This window comes from Eurytemora carolleeae, unplaced genomic scaffold (genome assembly GCF_000591075.1).
Source record: "Eurytemora carolleeae unplaced genomic scaffold, Eaff_2.0 scaffold241, whole genome shotgun sequence".
NCBI classification, from domain to species: Eukaryota; Metazoa; Arthropoda; class Copepoda; order Calanoida; family Temoridae; genus Eurytemora; species Eurytemora carolleeae.
Window position 1 is genome coordinate 66,719 of NW_019396172.1, and position 19,908 is coordinate 86,626.

Below are 19,908 nucleotides of genomic sequence, written 5' to 3' on the forward strand. Positions count from 1 at the left end.
AGGACTGTGCTGGATTGAACTATAGGGGTTTAAGTACACTGTTGAACTGTGTAGAATATTAAATGTACTATGTACTGGACTGAACTATAAGGGTTAAAGTACACTGGTGAACTGTTTTGAATATTAAATGTACTATGTACTTGATTAAACTATAGGGGTTGAAGTACACTAATGGAACTGTTTTGAATATTAGATGTACTATGTACCGGATTAAACTATAGGGGTTGAAGTATACTGATGAACTTTGTAGAATATTAAATGTACTATGTACTAGATTAAACTATAGGGGTTGAAGTATACTGATGAACTGTGTAGAATATTAAATGTACTATGTATTGGACTGAACTATAAGGGTTGAAGTACACTGATGAACTGTGTAGAATATTAAATGTACTATGTACTGGATTAAACTATAGGGGTTGAAGTATACTGAAAAACTGTGTAGAATATTAAATGTACTATGTATTGGACTGAACTATAAGGGTTGAAGTACACTGATGAAGTGTGTAGAATATTAAATGTACTATGTAAAATTTTGATGATTCTGGAATTTCATTTCGTGCAGTGGATTGCACAAAAAAATAATTTGTTTTGGCATATGTATTCTTTTTGTTCGTTTTTCAGTTTTTATGAAAATTGATTATTAATTATTAATTATCAAATAAGCATATTAATATTTCATTGATTTGTTTTATTTTGCTTTGTACCTACCTATAGAATTGAAATTATCTTTAATAAACATAAAAATCAATAGATTTCGTTTACTCCTCTATTTTTGAATAGAAAGGTTGTTTTCTGGTTTTTGTTTCAATATTTCAATTTTTTCCTTTAGTACTTCATTTTGTATTTAACGGTATATTTTAGTTTAATTATAATATTCAATGTATTCATTTATATTTGTAAATTAATATATATTTTGGTATATTTTGCGGTAATTTAGTATATCCTTTCTTGTACTAAGGTTAATTCACAGGTATTTCAGTTTATTTATCGATATTTAAGATTATTTATCGGTATTTTAGATTATTTATTGGCATTTTAGCATATTTATCGGTATTTTAGCATATTTATTTTAGTTTTTTGGTCAGTTTAAAGATATTTAAGTTTAGTTATAGATATTTCAGTTTAGTTATCGGTATTTTAGCTGTTATTTATCGGTATTTTAGTTTTTTATCGGTATTTTAGTTTATTTATCGGTATTTCAGTCTATTTGCTTGTCTGTTTGTATCCAATAAACGTCAGAACGGTTGAACCCATCGGGCCAAAATTTGTGTGGGACCTCACATAACCCCAGGGAAGGTTTATGGACGATCAAAATTTCATAAATTTGCCTCCATCAAAATTCGAAAAGTTTAAAATCCATGAAATTTTTTTTAATAAAATCCGCGAACTTATTTAGTTTTTGTTTTTCAGTCAAAGCGAAATTGTTCGCAATTGAAATAAAGATGAGCACGAAGCGCTCTAAAAACCTAGATTCGTATATTTACCACTATTTTTATCAACATCTATTTCAGATAAATGTTTGGAAAGTTTAGAAGTGGGGGAGGTGACGATTACGGGAAAAATCGAGGAGGGGGTAGAGGAGATTACGAGTATGGATATAAGAGAAACGGAGGAGAAAGAGAAGAGGAGGATATGAAACCTCAGATAGATTGGGATACAGTCAAGAGCATAAAGGTAGGAAATAATTGCATAATTAAAAAAAAATATTTTTATTTCGAAATTTAAACAATATACTTTCATAAATCATTTTTTTCTTATTCAGATTACAAATATTATTCTTATCATTACTATTTACATCATTTACTATTTTTTTAGATTTGAATATTTTATATCAGAATTTATACAATTTACTGTTAATATTATTTTATTCTTATAACAATATTACAAATATAATTTTCATAGTTATTAAATTTTTCATCGTACTTTGGTTCATATTGATATTTTTATTGTTAATAAACTGCCCGCCAGTTATTGTTTGAATTTAGAACAGTGTAGAGACTAAGACACTTTTTACTCCTGAACTATGCTCCGAGATTGAAAAGAAAATAGGTAAAAAGATCTATAATTAGATTCTTAAATTGATTATCAACAAGACAAAGTTTCCAATTATTATTGATGAATAAAACTTTTTTGAATAAAAATATTTATAAAAGTTTGTTTAAACGTTACAGTATATTTTTAACTTTACCAGGTTAGTTTGACTAGTTGTCTTTTTTTTTAAGAATGGTGGGTTTTTAATGTTTACATGAGTTTTTTCAACTTTACAATATTTTAAACTCATTAGCACTTTTATGCGTAATTTTCTCAGATTGGTTGTACATACACATCAAACATCAAAATGGCTTAACAGATCAGGCCCATTTTTTGTGGTACCTATCATGACTCAAGAGAAGGTTTATGGCCGGTCAAAATTAAACAATTTTATCTGTAAATAGCTTCGATTGTTTATTTCGGAGATCCTTCAATTAAAACATGATTATTTGAAAATGTACGAAATGCTGACGTATATATTTCAAAAACAATTTGCTGAAGGCCGTGTACCGTACAGCTTTTTTACAATGTTTTGTTTAGATGAAGTTGTTGCGGATGGTGAGAAGGGAATATACAAGGATTGTACAGTAGACAGAGCTCCACTCAGGTACTAAAGTATTATGTACAACCAAGAATGCAGTACAACAGAAAACAATGTTATTTTACTAAAATTATTAACTCTAAAATGAGAGTATTTTAAGAAAATATCATCTTTAAGAAAAATTATTTGACACATTTGTAAGATTTGTTATTGTTCAGGAATAAATATTTTTTTGGTGAGGGATATACTTACGGAGCACAGCTACAAAATAGGTTAGTTTTGTTAAACTCAAAACTTGGGTCAACTCTTTAAAAAATCGAAGTAATATGAACACCTGAATGTATGTACAAAGTAATATAAACACGTGAATGTATGTACAAAGTAATATAAACACCTGAATGTATGTGCAAAGTAATATAAAGAGGTAAATGTATGTGCAAAGTAATATAAACAGGTGAATGTATGTACAAAGTAATATAAACACCTGAATGTATGTGCAAAGTAATATAAAGAGGTGAATGTATGTGCAAAGTAGTATAAACAGGTGAATGTATGTACAAAGTAATATAAACAGGTGAATGTATGTGCAAAGTAATATAAACACCTGAATGTATGTGCAAAGTAATATAAACACCTGAATGTATGTACAAAGTAATATAAACAGGTGAATGTATGTACAAAGTAGTATAAACAGGTGAATGTATGTGCAAAGTAATGTAAAGAGGTGAATTTATGTGCAAAGTAATATAAACAGGTAAATGTATGTGCAAAATAAAATAAACAGGTGAATGTATGTGCGAAGTAATATAAACAGGTGAATGTTTGTGCAAAGTAATATAAACAGGTGAATGTATGTGCAAAGTAATATAAACAGGTGAATGTATGTGCAAAGTAATATAAACAGGTGAATGTATGTGCAAAGAAATATAAACACGTGAATGTATGTGCAAAGAAATATAAACACGTGAATGTATGTGCAAAGAAATATAAACACGTGAATGTATGTGCAAAGAAATATAAACACGTGAATGTATGTGCAAAGAAATATAAACACGTGAATGTATGTGCAAAGAAATATAAACACGTGAATGTATGTGCAAAGAAATATAAACACGTGAATGTATGTGCAAAGAAATATAAACACGTGAATGTATGTGCAAAGAAATATAAACACGTGAATGTATGTGCAAAGAAATATTAACACCTGAATGTATGTGCAAAGTAATATAAACAGTTGAATGTTTGTGCAAAGTAATATAAACACCTGAATGTATGTGCAAAGTAATTTAAACAGGTGAATGTATGTGCAAAGTAATTTAAACAGGTGAATGTATGTGCAAAGTAATATAAACAGGTGAATGTATGTGCAAAGAAATATAAACACCTGAACGTATGTGCAAAGTAATATAAACAGGTGAATGTATGTGCAAAGTAATATAAACACCTGAATGTATGTGCAAAGTAATATAAACAGGTGAATGTATGTGCAAAGTAATATAAACACTGAATTTATGTGCAAAGTAATATAAACAGCTGAATGTATGTGCAAAGTAATAAAAAAAGCTGAAAAAATTGTGCGCATACCTTTAATGGAGCTTGAACGCATACGAGTAAAAATATTTTTGAAATATGATTTTTGTTGTTCCGAAGTTAGTATCTTATTTATTGTTTGACAAGGGATCAAAAGAAGAAATCGTCTTTTCATTGTTAATTGTCTGTCGTTAAGAAAGACTTTGTTATTGGACTGTGATTTAGAATGCATTTTATATTTTAGAAATACTGAAGGTGATCAAGACAAGGCCAAAGGACCAGGTAGGATCATATTAGATTTTTAGGATCATATTAATTTTTTAGGATTATATTAGATTTTTAGGATTATATTAGATTTTTAGGATTATATTAGATTTTTAGGATTATATTAGGTTTTTAGGATTATATTAGATTTTTAGGATTATATTAGATTTTTAGGACTATATTACATTTTTAGGATTATATTAGATTTTTAGGATCATATTAGATTTTTAGGATCATATTAATTTTTAGGATTATATTAGATTTTTAGGATTATATTAGATTTTTAGGATTATATTAGATTTTTAGGATTATATTTGATTTTAAGGATTATATTAGATTTTTAGTATTATATTTATCCTTATCTTCTAATATCTTTGTTTCCCTATTTTAATGTTTTTTCATCTTCTATTATCTTTTTATCTTTTTCTAATTTATTTTATGCCATTATGTTAAGAAAACTTGGCGGTGTGGTTCTTTTTCTGAATCGGGAAAAAAAATTTGGAACATGTATCAGAAAATATCAAAAACTAGAAATAAGTTGCAAGTGGATGTCCATTTTTTTATTTTCCTCCACAAATCCCCCATGGGAGGTGGGGGGCAAAAATAGACAGCCCTAATATTCTTTTTAAAGGTAATGAGAGACTGTACCCTGCTGGTGAGGTTGACCCTATACCGGACTGGGTTCAGGAGATGGTTATTAAACCTATAGAAGACGCAGGAATTGTAGAAAAGGTATCATCTTTATCAATAAACCAATATTCAACCCAATTAACCTATAGAATATGCAGAAAAGGTGCCATCTGGACAATCAATAAACCAATATTCAATTCAATGATCTAATCAATCAACCAATCAACTTGCATACAGATTACAAAAGATGAGGGCGATTAAGGTCTTTTGCAGCCTTTTTACGCATTTAGGTCCAAGTATTAACCATTTAATCTTAATCAGATCTTGTATCTTTTTTAAAGAGGGCCACATCCATGATCAGAACAATGATCAGAACTATGACCAGAACATGACCAGAACCATGACCAGAACCACTACCAGAACCATGACCAGAACCATGACTAGAATTTTTACCAGAATCATGACCAGAACCATGACCAGAATCATGACCAGAACCATGACCAGAACCACTACCAGAACCATGACCAGAACCATGACTAGAACTTTTACCAGAACCACGACCAGAACCATGACCAGAACAATGACCAGAACCATGACCAGAACCATGACCAGAACCATGACCAGAACTTTTACCAGAAACATTACCAGAAACCTGACCAGAACCATGACTAGAAACATGACTAGAACCATGACTAGAACCATGACTAGAACCATGACTAGAACCATGACCAGAACCATGACCAGAAACATGACCAGAACTTTTACCAGAACCATGACCAGAACCACGACCAGAACCATGACCAGAACCATGACCAGAACCATGACCAGAAACATGACCAGAACTTTTACCAGAACCATGACCAGAACCATGACCAGAACCATGACCAGAACCATGACCAGAACCATGACCAGAACCATGACCAGAACCATGACTAGAACCATGACCATAACCATGACCAGAACTTTGATCAGAACCATGACCAGAACCATGACCAGAACTTTGATCAGAACTATGATTAGAACTATGATTAGAACTATGGTCAAACTATGGTCAAAACTAAGATCAAAACTATGATCAAAACTATGATCAAAACTAGGGTTGTTCTCAAAAGTCAATAGGACCATGTGATTTACGTATAATCAGTCTCCAAAAACCCTAATCACCGTACATTAAGCACACTGTAGATAGATATAGATTTCGCTTTTGCATGCGAATATAACAATGCAAGTATATTAGTACTGTTTTAACTAAAAATCAGAAAATATGGATACAAATTTTTAATTAGGAACGTTGAGTGGAGTATTTAATTATATGTTCGTTTGTTATTTTAGAACTGGATTAACTCTGCTGTATTGAATGATTATAAACCCGGTGGATGTATAGTTTCTCACATTGATCCACCACAACTATTCCACAGGTGAGTTGGACAAGAGAGAGGGGGAGGGGAACACCCCTTTGCATTAAAGTGGATTTTAGGAAAGGGGTGTGTTTTAACTTGAAGTAGTATTTTATTTGAACTTTAACCCGGATTTTTGTGCACTACAAAGGAAAGTAGAATAGTATCCTAAAATTTTAACTTTTTTATGAGATAACTCCAATAAACAACGTTTGATCTTGATATTCAGTATTATATCATATCTGTTCGGTTCCATACTAGTAACCCTATCGTGTAAGAATTCCCATTATTACACGGTTCAGAAGGAACAATTTTAATATTGTTCGCTTCCTTACGTTTAAGAATGCTTATTCTTACACTGTAGGTGCAGAATTTTCATTCTTTAACGCTGAGACCGTGTAAGAATGGAAATTATTACACGGTCAGAGCGTGAAAGAATGTATATTCTTACACGCTCCGAGCATTAAAGAATGGAAATTCTTACACTAGTTAAAGAATATTCATTCTTACACGCACCTTATATTGATCTTTTAAGTATAGATCAATATTGATATTAACTTAATTATTTTGTACAGACTACATGCCCAGGGCACACTCGCCTTTTTCTTTTACATTAAAACATGCAAACTTACCTTTTTTAATTTAAAATAACATGCTCACTTACCTTTTTCTTTAATATTAAAACATGCAAACTTACCTTTTTTACTTTAGTAAATCATGCTCACTTACCTTTTTTGTTTTTTGAAGTTTTGATTTACCTTAATTCAGTAATATCCATTTAAATCTCAACCCTAGTCCTGTGTTTAATTGACATTTTCTGAAATTCTGACCTTTCCAAAATAAAAATGCAAAATGCTTTAAGTCTTACATTGGACATTTTCATCCAACTGCCGAGTCTCAAAGACTGCCTACTCTATTCATTTTTTTAGTTTATCTTCATTGCAAACCAGATTTGGCGAGATTTTTCAAATCTCTGCATACTTGTAATAGTACAGTCAGAGATTTTCAAAGATGGAAAGGTTGTCATGTCTTCACAATTTCAATCAATTGTTTTTTCACTTTATATTAAAAAGGGTTTCCAAAATTCCAAATTCATTTGTAATTATTAAAAAAATTAGACAGAATAAAGAGGTCGATTTGCCCCCCACCCTACAGCTACAACTAATTTTTAAGTACCTCAGTCTCTGTCAGTTGTCACCATATCTCGCATAGCTCAAGATGATAAAGTGAAACCACAATCAAAACCAAAAAAAGTTAATTTTATAAAACCTTATCATTGAAATACTAGTGTCACAAATTTTTAATGGGATCTTAGCACTGCATTTTAGTTTTTCTTCATTCCAAACCAAGTTTGGTGAGATTTTGCAAATCTCTGCATATTTGTAATAGTGCGGTCAGAGCATTTCAAAAATGGAAAGGTTTGTCATGCCTTCAAAATTTCAATTAATTGTTTTATACTTTATTATAAAGTTTTAAAGTACCTCAGCCTGAGTAAGCAGTCACAGTATCTCGCATAGCTCGAGATGATAAAGTGAAACCACAATCAAAACCAGAAAAAGTTAGTTTATAAAAATTTATCATTGAAATACTAGTGTCACAAACTTTTAGTGGGTCTAGCCATGAAAACAAACCAGTAAATCTTGATTCATGAATAAAAGACAAAGATCTTTATCAGTTCATGTCGAACTGATTCTTACTAGTTAATCTCATCTTTTTGGAAGATTTAGGATCTAATATCCAGGAAATGATTTCTTCTGTAAATGATTTCACAATTTTGTTTAGTAGATTAAGACAACCCACTACAATACTTTCTCCCCATCTAAAAAAAAACTCAGGGCACATTTAACATGCTGTATCTAAATGTTGTATCAACTTGAAAAAAACAAGCAAAATCATTAGAAATTGTTAAAACAAACTGAACTAAGGAAACAATCACACCACATGCATTACTTTCAAATTAATAACCAATTTTTACATATAAAATGGTTTTTAACATTTTAACATTAGAAAATTTAAAAAACAGTGTTAGTCAGAACAAGAGCATAAAACTTATTTGCAATCTTTCATAATGTGAACTGTTCCAACTTGAAATAGTTGGATTTCACCAGAATTATTTTTTAATATAATTTCTTGGGTATGTGCCCATGGAACCTCACAAATATGATATAATAATAATCTTATGAGGATAAAAATGTAATAATGGAATTCTTCAACTCGATGAAATAATCTTGATGCATTCTTTAACTCAGGCCTGCGGCCTTCGTTAAAGAATACATCAAGATTATTTCATCTCGTTTAAGAATTTCCATTATTACATTTTTTTCCTCATAAGATTATCATATTCACAACAGAAACTTTGATTTGAATTAAATTGAATTGAATTGAATTGAATTGAATTGAATTGAATTGAATTGAATTGAATTGAATTGAATTGAATTGAATTGATTTGATTTGATTTGATTTGATTTGATTTGATTTGATTTGTCTGCACTTGAGGTGCCAGTATGGAGAGGATGTGTTTTAACCATGACAGGGTTCGCGGCAGATGAAATCACACACTGTGTCAGGTAGAAATTAGTTGTAAAAATAATATTGTTATTTTCTGACACCTCAACCCAGATTTATTGGGTTGCATTGATTATTTATTTGTCTTTTATTTATAATTCGCAGATTTTATCTTAAGGTTCAATAAGACATAGATGCTGGTTTTCTTTCGAATTTCTTGATTATTCAATAATAGGTTTTAATTTTTCAATTATCTTTAAATTAGATTTCAAAATTTGGATCAATGAAGAATTTTTATTACTTCTGTACTGGATTTTTAACTGATATTTAGTATAAGTTGAGTTATAAGAATTAAAGTATTTGTCATTAGACCTGAGGATACTGAGGCCCGTCGTGCTGTTCTAATCCTCCGCCATGTTCCCGAGGACGCGCCTCGGATGACCATTGATGAATTGGCGGAGGTTCGGCGTACAGAAGAGTTGAAAAAGACACGACCAGGTCCTGGATCTGCCTGGAGAGGAAGATCTAAATCTCCTCCAAGATGGAAGCACGCCCCTCCACGATCCTTGAGACGGAGAATTTCTAGGTCTAGATCCACGGATAGAAATCAAGCAGGAGGGGTTGTCAGGAGAAGGAGATCTTCTTCTAGAGGAAGAAATATGGACCCAGACGTCAGGAAGAAATCCCGATCGCCTGATGCTTCCAGGTCTCAAAGGAAGGCCGATGAGGAGAAAAGAATCTCGAGGGATAAAGAAGGAAAAGGTGAGAAGAGAAGAAAGGATTCCAGCTCCAGTCCAGAGAGTAAGAAACACCGAAGATTAGTTCAAATCTCAGGTTCCCTGAAGAGAAAGTCTACAAACCCGGAGAAAACGGGATTAGAAGAGAAACTTAAACAGATGATTTCACAATCAGCTCCAAAGAGTCGATCCAGAGAAAAGCTGAGAGATAAGAAGGATAAACTAGAAGAGGGAGAACTGTCTTCAGGTTCAAGTTCAAGTTCCGACTCCTCTCCAGAGAGAACCTCCCAAACCCGCCGAGGGAAGAAAAAATCATCCTCCATGAAAAAGGTTCTGGACTCCGACTCCGAATTGGATCTAGAGAAGGAGATTGAACATTTGGAGCGGAGAAGTAAAGACTCATTACGCAGTGAAGTGGGAGATCTAAGAAAAGAACTGAATGATCTGAAAGATCTGGTTCGAAATATGTCCAAGGATAAGGAGTATGGTTCGAAAACTATAAATGCATTGGACATTATCGCGCGAGAGGTGAGGACGAAAATAATGAAGAATGAAGAGACAACCACAGAAACAATTTTGAAACTCAAGGTTGAGAGAAAGAAGAAAATGATCAGAGCAAAGTTGGAGAAACTGAAGGAAGATGGAGGCATTCGGGGAAAGGAGACTAAATCTGGGAAGAATGAACGAAGAGAACAAAATGAGTCAATGACAGAGAAGAATGATCAGTCTAGGTCAGAGAAAAGGAACAAATCCAGGTCGGAGAAAAAGGAAAAATCAAGAATGGAGAGTAAGGATGAATCACGGACGCCGAAGAAGAATGATTCAAGGTCGGAGAAAAGGGATGAATCAAGGACAGAGAAAAGGGATGAATCTAGGTCAGAGAAAAGGGATGAATCAAAGTCAGAGAAGAAGGATGAATCAAAATCAGAGAAAAGGGATGAATCAAAGTCAGAAAAGAAGGATAAGAATGAAAATCCATCCGATTTTAAGAAACAGAAGAGAACAAAGGAGTATAGAAAGGTAGAAGAGGAAAGCGGATCCGAAGATGAGGTAGAGAGTAAACTCCTTGCAGCAATAAAAAAGAGGTAAGGGTCGGGATATAATTTCTTAAATTTAAAACTGATTTAAAAATGTTTTTTAGTTTTTCATTCTTACATTTTTTTCAGGATTGATTCCAAGAAAGGAGACAAACGTCGCGGAGAAAAGAATTCTCCGTCACCGAAACCTAGATCAAAAAGAGAACGGAGCAAAGACGAGATCATGAACAAAATCAGAAACAGGAGTTTAAGCAAAACCAGGAAACGGAGCAGGAGCCGGAGCCGGAACAGAAACCGGAGCAGGAGCAAGAGCATGAAAAGAAACAGGAATAGAAGTAGAAGTACCAATAAAAACAAAAGCAGAAGCGCAGCAAGCAAGGAGAATGAGAGACGGAAGGACAGAAGTCCGACTGGGAAGAAGGAGCGAAGCAGGTCGAAGGAGGAGAAAAGGAATGGCAAAGAAACTGAAAAGAAGAGAAGTTCTTTAGCTGATCTAATCCGCAGGAAAGTCGAGAAATAAATCCACAAAATACACAAAAATTGAATTTTTAGAATAGTCGAGAAAGAAAACCCTTTTGGTTTAGCCACAATAATGCCGTTTAGTCTTGTTTAACAAGAGCTTATGTGCGTGTTTTATGTAATTTTTGACACTGTCCCAAACGCACTGAAAATTAAAGATTAGCATTTTTATCGAAATATTTTGTTTTAGTTTTGTTTAAAATATTTGATTTTTTTAAACCTTTGCATATATTTGTCATGCACTGTATACTTAAATACACATGATTATTGAATAAACCATTTTTCTTAATTTCAGATTCAGGAATTAAAATGTATTGATTCGCTGGCAGTGTTTGATGGCGAGTAATTCACCATATTGTAAATCATTTATAGAGTTACATGGACATAACGGTCTAGCACTTGTACATCGTTTTCGATTCGTTTTGAAACTATTCGAGAAACTGAAACTTAAATGGACCAATTTTCTTTCAAGTTCAAGTTTTTTGCTAAATAGAAAAAGTGGTATTGGTAGTCCACAATCTAAGACGCACATTGTGTCGTAAAGTCTTATTTTCTTTTTACAAGTTCTGAATATTTTTATCTTAATTTACAAGTTGGACAAGGAATTCATAAATGACAATTGACCTGTTTAAAAATGCTCACTAACAGTGAGAACCAGAACACTTAAGTAGAATAGGAAGACGACATTAAAGCAAAATTTAACCGTATTTGATGTTTATACAAGGCCTGTAGTAAGAAATGAAATCACTTATTATTTATGCCAAATGTGTCCTATCCAGATATTTCTGGTTCTCACTGTACCCCAATTTGTTGGATTAAGGAAAACAAAAAACCTATTAACCGCCCAATGACCCCCAGGCCAGGGTGAGAATAATTGAAAAGGAAGACGATATTATAGTATAACTTTATTGTATTTCATGTTGTTACAAAGCAAATAATTTACTAGACACTTATGAAATCACTAATTTATTGAAATGGGTCTGTTTACATTGCATAAAAACTGTTTCTCATGCCATTGCGCTTTTTAAAGTGATAACTTGATATTAAATGTCGTATTACTATTCCAGAGTTTTCTGGTTATCACTGTAGCTCTTCTAGTTTTGATTTTACGCACACATTTTTAAATCTTACTTTAGTTTGACGTGCAACGTGAACTTATAGAGCGCACGATTTTTACTAATTAAAAACATCTTCAGATTCCTATGCACACTTTAAAAGTCAAAACCCATTAATATTTAAAGACAAACCCAAAAACTAAAAAAAGAAACAATTCTTTATATTTTTCAGGTCTTTTGTCTGAATAGACGACATGGAATTACAGATCCAATCCCTCCTTCAGGAGGCTGAATATATAGGAGATGATGGAGTTGGAGGAGGTGAAGGTGTGGGAGTTGCAGAAGATGTAAAATATTTAAGAAAACAATATTTTCTTTTGAATGAAGATTTCCAACGTCCATTGAGGTATAGATGTAGATTTCTCAATGCATTGAACATGATAATACATTAATGCACTGGTCAGTAGTCAAAATAAAGGTTTTATTTCATTTTTTAACATTGATAAGTCCGTTTCTTTTAATCTAAAAAAAATTCAATTGGTTTATTTTTTCTTTGTTCATAAGTTTTTGCTGGTAATGCTAATAATGATTATGGTTTTAAGTTTATAAGTATTAGGTATTTATTGAATAGTTTTCAAGTTATAGAATTTCCATCAAACTCTCTAGAAGGCATTTAATCTAGCTTCAAGAAAATTCCAATACAAATTTTTATAATCAAATATAATTTTATTAAAAAAGGGATTGTCAACTTAATTTGTAGCGGGGGAGGGGTAGAACCCCCCCCCCCCTACCAGATCATATCCGGGGTTAATTTTATCCCATCTCTACATTAGGAAAGGGTTGCAAGGGTTACTAAGAACAGGTTCAGATGAGAACTTGATCTGTATCGGACGGGGTACTGTTGTATCCAGATTCTACGATACAGCTGTGGGATACAAGGTTCAGATCAAAGGTACCCAAACACGATACATTTCATTATTTATAGGATAAGCCGGATAATTTTACAATTTATCTATCTAATTGTCCAAACTATAATTAATTTTAAACCCAAATTATCATGGGGAAAACTTTAGCTCTTCTGAATAGAATACACGGGGATACTCACAAAGGATGAGACTTAAAGACGACTGTTCCAAGTTTTTCTTACATTCACATTACTGTAATCTTTTTCTTTTCCCTTAAATCATTTATTGAATAATATAAAGACTTCTTAAAGCAGAACTAAATCTTCAGATCGTTTCAGTTAAAGTTTATGCCTTGATATCGTCAATAAAGTTTATTCTTTGTGTGCAACCCTGCAAGTATTGAATGTCGTCTCCCAAGTTCTTCCTGTACTTTTTGACATTGGATACAAACCTGTGAAATCTAGATCACAGTTCCAGCCTAGAAGAGCTTCTCCCTGGTTCTCTTCTGGTTCTCCTCTCTCGGAGTTCTGGTTTCAGGTTGGAACCTGAGTCTTTGGTTCTCTGTTCTGGGGAACAAGGTTCAGAACCAGCTCTGCTCCGGGTACAGGTTCTAGACGGTCAATTACTCAAGGTAGGTGATTAGTAGAGGTCGATCAAGATTTATTTTTCAATCATAGTTATTTTTTGAAACCTTATTTACATACATATATTGCCTATCTTAAATTCAAAAGTACAGTACACGGCTCAATCAGAAAATTACAGTTTTTAGTATTTATGTACCACTAGCTGAAGGGCCCGGCGTTGCCCGTGAAAAAAAAATTAAAAATTAAAAAAAAAAATATTTGTTAAAAATTATTTTGAAAAAAAATCGAATTTTTTTAGCCTATAACACCTCCCGGTCTTCCATGAGTGTCCACAAAAATTTCAACCCAATCGGTCCAACGGTTTGGCCGGCTATAGACAACATATATAAATACGAATGTCTTCTTTATTTTATAGATGGAATAGGATTCAGAGTACAGAGTATAGAGTACGCTTTGTCGTAAATAAAGATTTTAGCTTTACTTCCCACTTAACTTAGAATCTTAAAACCAAGCTAAAAACATTTCCGTGGTTCTTCCGAGTTTCCCAATCAAAATTTGAGGCAAATCAGTCTAGGGGTTCCTGAGTTATGATCGGACAATAAAACAAACAGACAGACAGACAAACAGAGATTACAACTTTGTTACAATTATTAATATACCTAGGAGAACACCGTTAACTATAAAGCGTACATTTATAGGTAAATATGTACCTAGGGTGTAAAGCACAGTGTGTTCAAGCACACTGTACTATAAAGCGTACATCTACTAGTATTTATGTACCTAGGATGTGGAGTACAGTGTGTTAAAGCACACTGTGTACTATGAAGCGTACATCTATTAGTATCTATGTACCTAGGATGTGGAGTACAGTGTGTATAAGTACACAGTGTACTTAGAAGCGTACAAGCATCATCTAAATATTCTAAAGAACATGAAGAACTGTCCTGGTCCTCTACCCAGATACATAATCAACTCAGGTTTTTTTTCTCTGGTTGTTAGTAAACAACATAATGTGGTGTAGTAACCAGAAAATAGTAAATTGATTGACTTCTTCGTTTTTGTTGAAATGGTGAAATATCGCTACAAAATATACTTAATTCGTAGTTGATTTACAATATTTCATTGCTAAAACATCTATTAAAAGAAAGAACAAAGACGACATTAATTTAAAAGTTTTATCAATGTACTCGCAACTGGAAATGATTGTTAAATATGTTTTGTTTATTTTTGGACGGTTAATTTTAAACAACAACTTTAATTTGGAGTGTATGTATACTTATTTATTAGAAAGAAAAAAATATTTGCGAACACAAATTAAAATCTAAGATTTATGGTTAGCTTATAGTGACCACTCACGCCATAAATTGTTAAATCTTCGTTAACATTTTGATAATCCAATGTAACAAAGATTTTTTTTTAATACAGTGATAACCAGAAAACAATGGAATAGGAAGACGACATTATATCAGTACTTAATCGTATGTGTTACCACACACTTTTTAAATCACTAATTAAGTAAAATAGATCTGTTCACACTGAACAATTGATATGTCTCATGCTTATGGGACTTCTTAAAGTTAAAACTTGATTCTAAAAGTCGTTTTCTTATTTCAGAGTTTTCTGAATCTATCTGTATTTTAAATGAAAAATGTTTTGTTATATTTAGGTAAAGACCCTAAAATCCTAGAGCCTGAGTATTTAAGCAAAACTGAAACCTTGTCTCTGAATTGTCTAAAATATTTACACAATTCCTTCCAGGGAAGTTTAATCCAATGAAATAGATATCTATATTTCCATAGGATGAACATTTTTATCCGTGGAGCAATGTTTGTCTTATTGTAAGAATTGAGCTAAGAACTAATTTAAATTGAGTCTAATGACCTAAAGATTTTTCCCCCATGCGATCCGATTACAATAGACGCATTTAAATATTTACAAATTTATGATTTTGAACTCAGTTCGCATTTCAGTTATGACTTAAAATGTATAACTCTACTTCATATAAAAGCAGATAGAAAGAAGAGAAGGATTCAAGATTAAAAACTAGTTTTAATTATGAGGACTGGTCTTCTTATATTCTTATCCTAAGAAAAGCATACATAAATTTCATGGATTGAAATCCTTTATAAGAAATCTGAATCCGCCCTGACAGTTGACGAAGTTCATAAACTTCTTCTCTCAAAACACAGTTCTTCCTCAGCCTCGTCCCCAGGGTATATATTTTGTATCTTTATCATAATCAAACAGGTTTATTTTTATTTTTGACAACTAGAGTAACTGATTTCTTGCCACAACATTTAGTTTTCTAATCCCTTTATATATTAGAAATTACAACTAATTGTAGATCAATTTATAGCATTTAAAGCTTGAAATATTAAAGGTATACGACATCAGGTTACAGAGAAAATTAGAGTTTGTGTCAAGTGTTCAGTTTCTTTGTATTTCGTAAAAATAGGGTTATGTGTTTAAAGATTATTCAAATATGGATTTCGATAAGAAAAAAACAAATATGGGAAATGTTTTACAAACCTTGAACATTTGTTATCTTTATTGATTATACCTGAAAACATCAGCTGATTTAACCAAGGGTGCGCCATTTTTAAAAATGCCAAAATGTTTTTAATTTTCTTCTTGTAAACTTGAAACTATTCTTAGATCTTCAAGTCTCCAGATCTTCAAAGCTAGTGGAGAATACAAATATCTCCGAAACAACCCTAATCTGAAAACTTCCTGTTCTGAAACCCCAGTTATTAATAACTTTCCAAAACGTGAACCTATAGAATGTCAAAAATCATTATCAAACCAATCTCAAATCTCCGACCTGGAAGAATCTCAAATCTCCGACCTGGAAGAATCTCAAATCTCTGGTCTTGAAAAATCTCAAGCTGAAGCTCTAAAAAATGCTCTAACCCAAGAAGTCAGCCTTATCCAGGTACAAAGCTGGATAATTCGTGTAGATTTTCGGAGGTAGTGGAGGGCCCGGAGGGTGGCGGGGCTAGTTGGTTAATATTGAAAAAATTAATGGTTTGCACAAAACTAAAAATTCACAACTAAAAACATGCAGTGGGACCCGCAAAAATGTGGAAATGAAAGATTCCATTTAAGCATTCTTATGTTTATTTGATGTTGTTTTAAATCAAATTGTTTTGCCATTAGCGTGAATTAATTCTAAAGGGTCTGTGTACATTGCACAATTACTGTGTTTTATGTTGATGAGGCTTTGTGGATATAACAACTTGAGTTTAATAGTTATCCTTCTTCTCTTCCATAGTTTTATGGGTCTCACTGTATTTCTCCCAAATATAGAGGGCGCTTCGCGCCCATCTTCTAAATTAATTGTGAACATGTTCTCTTTGTGTACATCGTAAAACAAAACAAAAATAATTCGCGGATTTTCACAAAAAAATTTCGTGGATTTTCAAAATTTTCAAAAATTTAATGAAGATCGAATTTTGATGGAGACAAATATTTGAAATTTTGATCATTCATAAACCTTCCCTGGGGTCCCTAGATGTCCCACAAAAAATTTGGGCCCGATCGGTTCAGCCGTTTTGACGTTTATTGGATACAAACAGACAGACAGACACACAAACAGACAAGCCAAATTTATATATAGATATAATATATATGTACATTGTACATGATCACCATTTTGATTTTATATAACTGCTCAGGGTCCTCCTGGAACAGGGAAATCGTTTCTTGGTTCCCTTCTGGTCCAGGTACTACTGGAGAATAGAAGTTTATGGACCAGGACAAGTTCTACTCCGGTCCTTGTTATCTGCTATACCAATGCTGCTCTAGGGACAATGATAACACTTGAAAAAAGAATACGTTGATTAATTCATTGAATCTTTTGCTATGTGTTAAGTGTAAACTTTAGCTGGCGTTTATTCTGCATTGCCACTACATTAATCTCAAAATATTTGCATGGCTTGAATCATTGAGCAACGCCTAGTCCTAGGTTAACATGAACTTTAATTAAACTCATTCCATACTTCAGCTTTGCACCTACATTTTAAATTGTTGATCTAAATAATAAAACCTTGAAAATGTGATTATCTGGTTAAGATGAGTTTCTTGAGTCTGGTTTACGGTATACCCGGAGAATTGTTCGTCTTGGCTCCAGGTCTAAATCAGATCTGTTGGAGAACTATACTCTCAACTCTATACTAGGATATCGAAGAGATGCCGCGCTCAGGAATGCAAACTTTTCTTAATTATTCCTGAAAAATTAAAAAAATATTTGGTCCAAACAGGAAAAATGTGTTTGTATCTTATTAATGAGATAAAACTATACTAATGGACATCGTTTACATGTTTTTAAACATTCCAAGTTTGTTAGGTTAAAAAGTGATCTAAAAGAATCTTAAAATGTGTATTCTGAGATGTTATCCTATTTAAGAGTTTAATGTTTCATTACATTATGTAAATTTTTTCTCTCTAAACAAAGAAAATGACCAAAACGAACTTTTGGAATGAGTTTTTTGGAAAATCGTTTTGGTTTATATTTTTGGTGAGAATTAAAATTTTCAAATTGTAAAAACAGCAAACTTATCGAGCATACAATTTTGGAATAAAACATTTTATATCTTTGTGGTCTCATAAAGGTCAAAAACCCTGAATGCTGAGAAGCGGGCCTGAATCCGACGCACATCCCTGGTCAATTAACAATTTATGTTTAGATCTTTAAAAAGTTCAATTTAGCGTATGTTGATTTTCATAAATTCGTTACTCATTAGGAAGAACTTGCATGAACCAGAAATCAAGGAGCCATCAGGAATGCAAACTTTTCTTTATTATTCCTGACAAATTAAAAAAATATTTGGTCCAAACAGGAAAAATGTGTTTGTATCTTATTAATGAGATAACACTATATTAATAGACACCGTTTACATGTTTTTAAACATTCTAACATGTTTAAACATTCTAACATGTTTTTAAACATTCTAACATGTTTTTAAACATTCTAACATGTTTTTAAACATTCTAACATGTTATTATACATTCTAACATGTTTTTAAACATTCTAGCATGTTTTTAAACATTCCAAGTTTGTCAGGTTAAAAAAGTGATCTAAAAGAATTTTAAAATGTGTAATCTGAGATGTTTTCCTATTTAAGAGTTTGATGTTCAATAAGTTTTCTTTCATTACATACATTATGTAAAACGAACTTTTGGAATGAGTTGACCAATAGTTTTGAAAAATCGTGTTGGATTATATTTTTGGTGAGAATAAAAATTTTTAAATTGTAAAAACCGCAAACTTATCAAGCATATAATTTTTGAATAAAACATTTTATATCTTTGTGGTCTCATAAAGGTCAAAAACCTTGAATGTTGAGAAACGGGCCTGAAACTGACGCACATCCATGAGTCCGAATTTAATGAATTTTAGCCGCGTCTGAAGTTCGACAAAAACTGCTTTCAATTGAGCGCCGGCTTAAATCTTGAAACATTGAATACAATTTAAGTGGAACCAACCATAATTGAGCCGCGGCTCAAATTCTTAAAATTTGGCCTCTGGTCACTTAACAATTGATATTTAGATCTTTAAAAAGTTCAATTTAGCGTATGCTGATTTTCATAAATTCGTTACTCATTAGGAAGAACTTGCATGAACCAGAAATCAAGGAGCCTACTGGAAGGAGAAAGAGCTAAGATCAGCTCTACATGATCTAAACTTAAGACTAGCAGAGCAGGGTTCAGCTTCATCTGAAGATATTTCTCTGCATCATGGTTTAATTCAACAACTCCGAAGTTTAACGGGTATGGTTAGTTATTAAGTAAATATTTTGAGGGGAGAACTTGTGTGTTATGAATCTCGAGATCAAGCGCATGTATTGATCTCCATCTAATGCAGATCTATCAATTAATTAAATTCTTCGATATCGCCTGGTTATAGTATAACCAGTGGCCGAATTTAAAGAATTTGAGCGGCGGTTTAAATTTAAGCCGCGGGTTAAATATGGTTGGTTCCACTTAAAATTGTATCAAATGTTTCAAGATTTAAGCCGGCGCTAAATTTAAACCGGGTTTTGGCGGATTTTGGCGGATTTAAACCGCGGCTCAATTTCTTTAAATACCATCTCTGGATAAATAGAACTAGGGAATCAAGTAATTATCCCTTTGTCAGTTTATGGCAAGGATTTGAAAACATCTATTTACTG

At 32.4% G+C, this 19,908-nt stretch overlaps 3 protein-coding genes across 3 annotated transcripts in view; all 3 read left to right on the forward strand.

Moving 5' to 3' along the window:
- LOC111697122 (RNA demethylase ALKBH5-like) overlaps positions 1 to 8,920 on the forward strand; it is a 25,773-nt gene extending 16,853 nt beyond the window's left edge. The window contains exons 2-9 of the mRNA XM_023467013.1: positions 1,515 to 1,677; positions 1,989 to 2,052; positions 2,575 to 2,641; positions 2,794 to 2,847; positions 4,350 to 4,387; positions 5,001 to 5,101; positions 6,332 to 6,417; positions 8,893 to 8,920. Coding sequence (XP_023322781.1) covers positions 1,519 to 1,677; positions 1,989 to 2,052; positions 2,575 to 2,641; positions 2,794 to 2,847; positions 4,350 to 4,387; positions 5,001 to 5,101; positions 6,332 to 6,417; positions 8,893 to 8,920 — 597 coding nt within the window. The 5' untranslated portion in view covers positions 1,515 to 1,518. The remainder of the gene's footprint in view (positions 1 to 1,514; positions 1,678 to 1,988; positions 2,053 to 2,574; positions 2,642 to 2,793; positions 2,848 to 4,349; positions 4,388 to 5,000; positions 5,102 to 6,331; positions 6,418 to 8,892) is intronic.
- On the forward strand, positions 8,858 to 11,490 carry LOC111697134 (serine/arginine repetitive matrix protein 5). Its single transcript, XM_023467029.1, has 3 exons — positions 8,858 to 8,963; positions 9,272 to 10,723; positions 10,805 to 11,490. Exons 1-3 carry the CDS (start codon positions 8,923 to 8,925, stop codon positions 11,193 to 11,195), a joined length of 1,884 nt encoding a protein of 627 aa, XP_023322797.1. The 5' UTR covers positions 8,858 to 8,922; the 3' UTR covers positions 11,196 to 11,490.
- Positions 11,473 to 19,908, forward strand: part of LOC111697123 (NFX1-type zinc finger-containing protein 1) — a 22,334-nt gene continuing 13,898 nt past the window's right edge. Inside the window, exons 1-11 of the mRNA XM_023467014.1 lie at positions 11,473 to 11,532; positions 12,482 to 12,655; positions 13,083 to 13,201; positions 13,619 to 13,785; positions 14,595 to 14,715; positions 15,405 to 15,496; positions 15,869 to 15,951; positions 16,394 to 16,670; positions 17,413 to 17,542; positions 17,810 to 17,939; positions 19,365 to 19,507. Of these exons, the coding sequence (XP_023322782.1) occupies positions 12,504 to 12,655; positions 13,083 to 13,201; positions 13,619 to 13,785; positions 14,595 to 14,715; positions 15,405 to 15,496; positions 15,869 to 15,951; positions 16,394 to 16,670; positions 17,413 to 17,542; positions 17,810 to 17,939; positions 19,365 to 19,507 (1,414 nt within the window). The 5' untranslated portion in view covers positions 11,473 to 11,532; positions 12,482 to 12,503. The remainder of the gene's footprint in view (positions 11,533 to 12,481; positions 12,656 to 13,082; positions 13,202 to 13,618; positions 13,786 to 14,594; positions 14,716 to 15,404; positions 15,497 to 15,868; positions 15,952 to 16,393; positions 16,671 to 17,412; positions 17,543 to 17,809; positions 17,940 to 19,364; positions 19,508 to 19,908) is intronic.

What these genes read in the sequence shown, in the direction of transcription:
- LOC111697134 (XM_023467029.1), top strand. Translation starts at nt 8,923, where the DNA reads ATGACAGGGTTCGCGGCAGATGAAATCACACACTGTGTCAG. An exon ending in GAAATCACACACTGTGTCAG is followed by an intron (nt 8,964 to 9,271) that starts GTAGAAATTAGT and finishes ATTTGTCATTAG; the next exon opens with ACCTGAGGATACTGAGGCCC. An exon ending in CTTGCAGCAATAAAAAAGAG is followed by an intron (nt 10,724 to 10,804) that starts GTAAGGGTCGGG and finishes CATTTTTTTCAG; the next exon opens with GATTGATTCCAAGAAAGGAG.